This window comes from Apis dorsata, unplaced genomic scaffold, assembly GCF_000469605.1.
Source record: "Apis dorsata unplaced genomic scaffold, Apis dorsata 1.3 scaffold_207, whole genome shotgun sequence".
In the NCBI taxonomy this organism is placed as follows: domain Eukaryota; kingdom Metazoa; phylum Arthropoda; class Insecta; order Hymenoptera; family Apidae; genus Apis; species Apis dorsata.
In genome coordinates, this window is record NW_006263491.1 from 23,813 (window position 1) to 34,502 (window position 10,690).

At 30.5% G+C, this 10,690-nt stretch overlaps 1 protein-coding gene across 1 annotated transcript in view; it reads left to right on the forward strand.

Annotated features, from left to right (window-relative positions):
• The window catches only part of LOC102674125 (DNA fragmentation factor subunit beta), a 9,809-nt gene extending 6,619 nt beyond the window's left edge, over positions 1-3,190 (forward strand). Inside the window, exons 5-6 of the mRNA XM_006614991.2 lie at positions 1,770-2,359; positions 2,683-3,190. Coding sequence (XP_006615054.1) covers positions 1,770-2,359; positions 2,683-2,842 — 750 coding nt within the window. The 3' untranslated portion in view covers positions 2,843-3,190. The remainder of the gene's footprint in view (positions 1-1,769; positions 2,360-2,682) is intronic.
• Positions 3,191-10,690: the final 7,500 nt, after the last annotated feature.

A 10,690-nucleotide genomic window follows, 5' to 3' on the forward strand; every position in this document is an offset into this window, starting at 1 on the left:
TGTTCCTCGTCGCCACGAATATTGGCAAAGAGAATTTACATGAGAAAGAGAGGGGCAGATTTGCTCGTGAAATTAAACGAGTAGTGTTGAAATATTGTAAAATTGAGAATATAATTTGCAGATTTTGACAAATCGAAACTTTTAATTTCGGAATTTTGAAAAATCAATTTGAATAGTGGATAAATGTTTTTTACTATTTTATATAAAAAATAGAATCATTGTGTTTTATAAATAAATATAATACCATTTCGCAGTAAAAAGAATTCTGCGAAATCTCATAGCCCCCCTCTCATTATTCATTTTAACAACGTCCAATTGATTATTAAATCAAATTAAAATATAAAAAAATATCAATTGTAATTTAAATTTCTTCAAGAGAGTTAAAGAAGTTAATTAAAATTAACTCCCCTACTGTTAAATAAATCTGAGAATAAAAAGAGAGGGGGGAAAAAAATCAATAAGAATAATACAAATAACGCCCTTCGTGGGAAACTTTCCCCATGCCATTTATAACGCTGCTCGAAGATAAGTTATAAATTTCTGGAACGGGCAATAAAGTCGGTCTAGGTCGGCGCAAGTTAATGCAACAGAATCAAAGCCATCCTTCGACGTTCGATATCGCTCGAGTTAATTAACGTTACACCGCCTCCATTCCAGTAAATTGTCGTTTATCGGATGTGGAGCTCTCCTCTCGAAATCTTAAAATCGTTAGCCTTATTCCTCGTAATTATCGATTATAAATTATTATAATTTGCAAAGTTTGCACAAAAGTTGGATAGATATTAAATTAAAAAAAGAAAAAAAAAGAAAAAGATAAAAAGTTTCGAAATTTCTTAATTTAAAATATATATTTGTGAAATATTAATTTCAAAAATAAAAATTCCAAGCTCGAAAAAAATTTTGTCAAAATCTGATCAACGTGAATATATTTCTCCATTTCTTTTTCGAAATAAAGTCGAATGAGATAGGTCTCTGAAAATATAATAAATTTATGGCGATCCATAGTCTCTGACGTAGCAATTCCTCCCTGAATCCTATATATCCAATCTTCGATCCTCTCGGTATATCTACGCTGTCAGGATCGAATATCTCTCTTGGCAGCACGGATTTCATAGATAGAACACAAGGGTCCTTTTCTTCTCTCCTCCAACAACGACCTTCGCCCTTTCCCCTTTTCTTCTTCCACTCTTCCATCGATTGACCTTGCATACATTATATCGACGTATCCAAGATCTTATTATTTATAGCCCCCCCTCCCCTCCATTATTCATTTTAACAATTGATTATTAAATAAAATTAACTTATGAAAACTTCAATTGTAATTTACGTTTCTTCAATTTCCATATTCTTGCATATTATATCTTTTGATTCATTATAAATATTCCACTATTCTTACTATTTTTAAAGAAGTAAAAGTTAAATCATCGGTAGACTGAACGAATGATTTCCATTGTGCGTCACAATTCGAATAGCGATTCATCGAAAACAATAGCTTTGATCGCGGGCCAATTATATCCGCAACACTGTGAATACACTTAATATATACACCGACCCATTTCGGCTCGCCATTCATCACCTTCAACCTCGACTTTGAGGAATTCGTTGTTTTAAAATTAAGCATATAAATAAAAGCAATCCTATAATATATTAAAGTACAGTTATTTGTCAATTGTATAATTAATAATTAAAAATCGAGAGAGAGAAATTTCCATACCCATGATTCCGCGTTGAATCGATGTAACCAAGTGACGTAATTACAATTTGCACAGGAGGCGTATTTGCACCGTAGATGTCAGGACAGGATACGTGGCTACCTTTACAAAACGATCGATCAGATCAAATCGTCCGACGTGTTCTCGAAAGATCCACGGGCCAGGAAGCAGCTACTGTACGCGATAGCGTTCTTCAAGATGCAATTGAAGGAGGACCATTACTTTGGCTACTACTTCGACAGGAGTCGAGCGAAGATAGGATCGTTGGAGGGTAGGGATGAGCGCGACTCATCGACGAGCTGTTACGATCATTGCCCGTGCAGGCTGAAATGGCTGGACGAGAGCACGTATTTCCGGTTGTTCGGCACGATCGGGCAACCTTGCGACGACGTTGACGCTGTGAGGAGGAGGAACGAAAGGAATTCTGGCGCGAAGAGCGAAGAGGAGGAGGCGGAGGAGACTTGCCCTTACAAGATCAGGAGGACAGAGGGGGACACGTGTGTAGCTTTGTGCGACCAGATGGGCGAGTTTAAGTGTTACGGCGTGTGGAACGAGGAGAAGTGCCTTTACGGGGACAGGCACAAGATCAATCCTTATAGGTCGAGGGAGGAGCTTATTTTGTTCTCTACGTGGAATTTTGATCATAAGTAATTAATAGCGTTACAGTTTATAATTGATATTATTAGAATTATATTTATCAATCTTTTTGACGTTATAAAGTTATCGTTAGATTTATTTTGGATCCTTTTAAATTATCTATCCTTTGAAAATATTTTAATATTTCTCGAAAAATGAAAAAGGTTGGACAATTTCTGATTTATCGACAGATGGTATGATACAAATTTCATAGCGAAGATATAATTGCACTTATTTAGTTGCACTTTTAGAGTTAATTATAAATATCGAATTGAAATTTAAAATATTTATTTTTGGATTAGCAGTTATAATATTCATCGTATATGATTTTTAGGATTGAGAGGTCCAGGACATTAATCCCGCTGCTTCTGAAACTGGCGACACAAGGTACAGCCAACGAGATGGATTTATTCGAAATCTACGACAATCTATTTACGGTGAAGAACCTGAGGCTGGTTCACATCGTATGCCATGATAAAGGCTCGCACAAATAATTAGTAATTATCACTAATGGAAGAGTTAATTATAATTATATTACGATATTCCAATATGCGGGAAATCACTATCATAAAACTACGTAATAATAATACGTAGAACAATCTCTGAACGTAAATGTAACTCTTCGTGTGAAATATTTACTTATAAAACTGCTGTTGATAGTTGAAGAAATTAAAAAATTTATCACGTATTCAATAGTGATTCCGTTGCGCCACAAAGTAACAAGCAATATACCGATCGAACTTTCTTTTTTCTATGATAGATTAAGTCGAAGTTTCCTACATTGCCACCATTTTCTATTATCCACCGTGAAACCGTGCACGATAGAATCAGTTCGATTAAAAAAAAGAAAAAGTTTAAAAATCGCATTTGCGATCACAGATGTTCATATTATTGTGAATTGAAATTGAAAACCAGAGTTTGCCTGTACTTGAACTTGTCCATTTCTACTTTACAAGGGAGAAATATAACTTGCTTAGTCGATAAAAATCGTAATTATATGCACGGTCGATAATACAGATGAGTCCTCAAGAGATAAGTTAAAATACTACTACTATCGACGCGAAAACTTTTTTAACACGTTTTTAATACATCTTTATGCATCTTAACGACTGTTACAACTTTCTATCGAATAAGTGTAATAACGAAATGACGTTTTTCCTTCTTCAGCACAAATCTAAGCTTCCTTTTCAGGAAGATTTACGATTTACGATTTGTATACAGGGTTGGGCGCAACGGAATAATCGAGATTAAAAAACAATATTTTCCAATCTATAGATCACAATCCCTAAAGAGATCGAAGAGTCTCTAATTTTTATTTGATTATTTATACAACAAATTTTATTATGAAAATTTTCAATATTATTTATCTCGATATATCTATATGAAAAGATTCATCATGTATTAAATATTGCAAATTTGCTATGGCAGGGATTAATATATTATTAATATTCTCACTTATTGATATTCATCGTTAAAAAAAAGTATTATAATTATTTTATCCTAAAATAAATGTATTTTATTTTATATAATTATAAAAAAAAAAGGGTTGTGATTTTAAAAACATTGGAAAATACTGATCTAAAGGACTGTTCATTATTTTATTGAAATTGCAAGAAAGATATGGTCAGATGACCCAACCTTAGTGATTAGAGTTTATCTTTAAAGAATATTATTACTTGATCAAATATCTTTCGAGTATTTTTGATTCGACTGGTTAACCGAAGACAAAACCAAAGTTCTGATATATACATATACATATAAATATACTATATAAATATATACATGTACGTATTCGTTATTGAATTTAGAGAATACACATATGTTTATATGTATTATGGACGCGTGTACAGGATGACGGAATAAATATTCCATAAAACATTGAATAATAAACGTGTAAAATTGATGCAGTAAAAACAAATAGTTTTATTTGCAATAAATAGGTTTGTTTGAGAAAATAATTAAATGTTAATACGTATAATATAATATAATTATATAAATTTATTTGTTACGTGCAGAATTTATTAAGAAAAAGATAAATTATTATGTGTCAAGAAAAAGAGATTAAAGCATAATGATTTATGCAATTTAACAACTAATTTTAACGAATAATATTTTTATTATTTTAAGCTTCATAAATTCTATGGAAATATTAATGTATGTATTTATATCATCAGTGTTTTTTTTTTTTTTTTTCAATAACCTAAATGTAATCCGACAATATGATATTCGACTCATCCTGCGCACGTGTGCATGTAATATATGTATACATATACAGGATATTCGGCTACAGGTATCCAAAAATTGAAAAAATTATTCTACAAGTCAAAACAATACAAAAATAATTTTGTTGCAAATAAAATTGCAAACAAGATATTAATTTTTCATGTGGAAAACGTCAAAAGAAATTAAAAATTTTATCATCAAAATCTACTCAGAAAATAAAAAAAACCTCGCCATTAAAACTACTTTTTGTTTCATTCCGATATCTCAATTGATTGCCAAGATATAAGAAATCAAACTATTCATGATGCTTTAGATGAAATTACTATGATCTAGTGACATCTATATTTTTCTATGTATAAATATGTACATAAATCTAGAAATTGCATCTCTTTGTTTCGTATTTGTTCAGTGAAGACATGCGAGCGAGAGTTATACGAATAAGCGAGAGAGACAGAAAATAGCAAACAATTAAAAAATTACTTTTTCTTTACACGATGATATCTCGAATACCGCAAGTCATATCGGGATAAATAAAAATGCTTTTTAAAGAATAAAATTCCGTGCTTCTAATGACCTTTTATTTATTCATCGGAAATCATTATTTTCGAAGTTACAGCGGTTTAAAATTCTTCTAGTTTTAATAGAATTTAACAGAGCTTCTAAGATATATTGGAATATCTCTGCGAGGAGAATCAAGCGAGAGTTTCGAATGTACGACAAGGATGGAGATAGTGAATGATCAAAAAATACGCTTTCCTTTACATGATGATATCTCGGCAACCAAAAGCTGTATCGGAATAAATGAAATTGCGTTTTAAAGGGCAAGATTCTGTGCTTTTAACGACCTTCAATTGACTTGGCGAAATTCACTATTTTCAGAATTATAGTGTTTTAAAATTTTTTTAATTTTAATAAGAAATTTGTTGCTTCAATTACTGTATATTCTTTTGTGTAAGAATATTTTCATCGATTTTTAATTCTCAATAATTACAGAACAAAGTAGAAAATATAATTTTTTTTTTTACTTTTAATCTTCTCAATCTTTATTTTAATTTGAAGAATCATTCTTCCAATTTTTAAACACCTTTAGCTGAACATCCAGTATATAAAAACCTCTATATATATATATATATATATATATATATATACATATATACAAATATATACACAAAGAAAATTATTAAAATGTTTTAGAGACTTGTGCGATATATCTGAAGCTGTGCTTCTTCCTGTGCATGGAGAAAATCTACACGGGAGGACTCGATTCGAATATTCATGTCTTTTTGACAAATTCTTCTTTTGATATGATTTCGATTGGTCCGTGTTCGTTTCGTCGCGACTCGTCTCGCTCGAGATTTGTCGCCACGAGACGAATCATCGCCGGTCTGACACATTTTTTATAAAATCCTATTATCGACGATGATGACGAAGACGACAAATAACGAGAGAGAGAAAGAGAAAGAGAGTATCGAGTATAGTTGGCGATTTAGTAGATTAACTTTACATACGTTCAATGATGTGTCTCTATTCTTTGTTTAAGATGTTTATATACTTAATTTGATACGATCTTGACGAGTCATTAAGTACGAGTCTTTCTTATGTTTGAGCTATTGAACAGAGTGCATCGAGGATCATTGTACTTTGAATCTGTATGTAAAATATCGAAGTGTGGATATTCAATTATTTCTTTTTGAATATTTTATCATCATTATTTAAAATTTTAGAAACATATGTGACAAATGTATATTCACTGTAAAGAATTTGATCAGTAGTACAGCAGATTTAGGATATATTGCAATTATATAATATTTAACAGAGTAATAATAAGCTAATGGGTATTTTACTTTATTTCAGATTGATAATTTTACATTATATCATATATTTTTATTCGATAAAGCTATGCTTCTAAGAATTTGTATATATTGATACTTATGTATTTTTTATTATTGTGTTTTAACATATTTATTTTTGCTATAGATATCTTCATTTTGTTAACCTTATATATTTCTTGATATGAATGATAGTATAGAGGAAAAATCAGATTTTATTGTATTATTGAATGATATATAATGATAATGGTATAATATGCAAATAAGAAACAAATGAATATCCATTGTAGAAAATCTGCACATCAGTCATATAATATCATTACGATTTAACAAATTTATTTCAAATGACACGATGTATTATTCTATTTAACAGAGATGAAAAAGTTTACTGTTCCATCTTCTAAACTTCTTCTTATGGTTTCAATAATTGGCATGCTAAAAATTAGAAGTCTATTATTGGCCCATTTTTGAAAGTTAGAGTTAAAAGCGAAGATTATCCTCGATCGATAAAGAAATAATTTTTCGTATCGTCTGTCAATACATGCTTCTTGCATAATTCCTACTTTATCATCAGAGGAATTCGAACAGCAATGTATCATCGGTAAAGCGTGATAACTGAACTTGTCATTTATCAATTTTCTGATTTTTTGGCTTAAAGTTTCTTTGATTGAGTATATTCTTTATTGAGAATTGGTCAAATTTAATAATCCATTTGTATTCTTAGCTATTTTAAATCTAAACATTGTTATCTGTTGTATAAATTATTATGGAATATTATCATGATAAGATAACACGGTTGAACGAGTGATTACCATCTATGGTGATATATAGAAAGACAAGAAAGAAAGAGAGAAACGAATATTTTTTTGTGAAAAAGATCATGTCCAGAATAAGTCGACATTGTTATATTACAATTGAAGCTATTCGCGACACAATGGAGAGAAACTGCACGAAAGTGCGATATTTCCTCGTAGGCAACATATGTAAGCATAGTTATTTTTCAATGTAAAAGCGACTGTGTAGCTCTACTTTAGGCAAATGTATATTTTAGGTACGAGAGAACAAAAAGAAAAAGAGAGAAAAGAAGGAGAAGAGATAAACAATAAATAAAAGTCTATCGTTTTTTTTCTCCCCATTTCTAATTTAATCCTTCTCGCGTATTGTAAATATTGCCCGCAAGAATTAATTGCATTCGATTAATTATCGCGTTGAAACGAGATCGTTGAACTCGTTCGTAAGTTTCGGGCATTAACTTTTACGACGTCGAAGATTTCGATGGAGTAAAATTAGAATTTGAACTCGTGACTTCCTGTCGCGATCGATCGAGCGATTAGTCGAAAATATTTAAATACAAAGTTACGATAATATTTTCCAAATTTGATTCGAATTCAAAATTCTTTTCGATAATTATTTTTTTACCGATTAATAATGATATGAACTATTAATTTTAATATCCATGGATGTTTATGTAGACAGATAATTTCTAAGATGAATCAGTTAAAGAATCAGTACGATAATTAATCAAATACTATTCTATATATATAGAAAACAAGGCAGTTGATTCAATTACACAATTTTGCATTTTTTTTTCTCTCTTTAGACTATAAATTTATATAGCTTGAATTTCGTTAACATCTCGTTGCAATTTGATTAGTTTGTAAAGGTATGTAATCAATTATAGAAAGATTGGTTAATTACGAGCGCAATTAAAAGGCTTCTAAAGTTCTTTCTCTTCCTTTTCATCTTCATCTTCATTGCCATTATTCTTCTACCTTATTGCCATTGGCCGCGTTGCAAACTTTTTGCGAATGATGTCGTGAAACCTCCTTTAAAGAGATGTTGTTTCATTCGTGTACGTGTTGGTTATTATTAGATTGGTTATTAATTATATTAATTTTTAATATAATTATTAAATTATTTAATATAATTACTTAATATAATATTTATTTTATTAAGATAAACAATTTTTGTTTAAGAAAGAAAGTTATTTAAACGATCTTTATACAATCTTATTTTAAATTACAATAATAATCTTTTCTAATTTTGGAAAAGAAAAAACAATATAGATAAAACTGTTTATCTGAAAAAGGTAGAGTATCAAAAACTGATACCAAAAATTTCAAAATTTTTCCTTGTTCCCTTTTTCTCAACATATAGAAAAAAAAAATACTATATTGACAGAAAGATGATTTCATTTCACAAGATCATCAAAACAAAATTCAAAATTAAATAAAAAATTCTAAAAAAACGTGCAACACGAATATATATATATTTTTTCAAAATATTTGAAAATTCTCGCGGATTTTTGGTCCCTGCTGTTGAATCACGTCGACACCATTCCAACGACAGACGTGCTCTTTTACGCAACGAAGCGACAGGATAATGGGTCAACTTGGAATTCACTGAACAACCTGAATGAAGCTTTAAACTTCGTTCAGTTTCCCTCTCTCTCTTTCTCTCTGACGAGCTGTCATCCGCGAGAATCCAGATTATTTTCACAGTTCTCGTGGTTTCCGACTGTATCCACATCGCTTGGTCAAGTGTTCACTTCGAAAAAAATCACAATGATAGAGAACAGAAACGATTCCAGAAGAACTTTGCTCTCCCTTTTTGTTTTTATAGATTTTTAAACAATACACATGGCTTTTGTAGAAGATAGAAAAATACTATATGTAGATAACACTTTTAATTTAAAAATTATAAAACATTTAATTTTTTCATTCAACCATACCAAAAATTAAGAGATACAATGAAATAAAACTTTCCATAAAATATCAACCATGCTTCCATTGTTTTTGCATGACTTCTACGAGGAAAATTTGATTACTGTCGCATGCTTGATCTAGTAATTATATCTGACAATGATTATAATGCTAACGAGAATCGTAGTAACGTTTGTGGCCACCTAGTGGCAGAAATTGATATTACCGATCGTAACTTCCATCGCCATCTAATAGTGATGGATACTAACGACACTAATATTTAGATGAAGTGAGACGAAAATAGAATGAGACAGCTTTATCTCCATTACATTTTCTAACTTAATAAATAAGTTTCAATTGAAATTTTCGTAAATTACAAACTTTTCTATTTCCGTTTCTTTAGACTCAATCTTCTAAAATGTATCTATGAATGTAATAATACTTTGTACAAATTTAATAATCCGTAACAATATTGTTTGAATAACATTCTGTATTTAAAGGGATGATATAAGGAGAGACGGAATTCGGCACCCTCGTTCTCCATGAACCCTTGGCGATTTCTACCACCGGCACTAATCACTTCCCTGCGAAAACGATTCACTGATTTATCGTTTAATTTCACGACGATGGCCTCTCGATGGTCGGGCACCACGCGCCTGCGAATTATTCTCGCTAGCACGTGCATAAAACTTTCGAGATTTGAGATCTACGCTCTGCAAGACTCGAACTGGAGAAAGAGAGAGGAAGGTTTATGATTTTCGTTTCACCGATGATTAACGATTCGGTAATCTAAGAAAAAATTCTCTGATGCTGTCATTTAATTACGTGATGTTATAAATACAAGTGACGCTATAAATTGTTTTCAAAATATTTCAAACATAAGAAAATGTTATATATAAATTTGGCTAGATTTTATTTTTATTATTGGCTCAATGAAAATGTTAAAAATATTCTTATTTTGTTCTTCTATCAGTCCATCATATGTATCTATTAATTAAATAAAAAGTAATTTTCCGTAGAAAAAGTAATTTGCACGAGATCTTCTATTCAAATCTTCAAAGGTGAGTTGTTTTTGATAAATAGTTGTTCCTGAGTTTTGAATAGAGATGAATCGGATTTTATTGTCCCGTTAAACGTTGATTCGATTCGTCGTTGTAATGTGCAATTCGGTCTCGCAGAACGGGTCGTTACAGGAACACGAACATCCCATGGGAACCGAGCTATTTCACGGTATCGATGATTCTGATGAAATTATCGAGGATTCGCAAAATTTCATCCCGGATATTTCGATATTTCAAGTATTATGTTTCATAATAGAAGATAAAAATATAATTTTTGCATGATGTATCACAAAAGAAATTGAAGATGGATCGAAACATCGTATATCATTTTTAAAATTCGAATCTGAAATTTTCGAAATCTAGAATATTTATTCTTCTCCTTTTTTTCTTCTAAAAATATTGAGAATTAAAATTATAACATATAAAATTGATTTATGAATTCTGAAGATTTAAGAAGTAATTTAATTAGAAATAATAACAGTAATTGATAATTATAACCTAACCTGATTAAAATTTATCTTAATTTC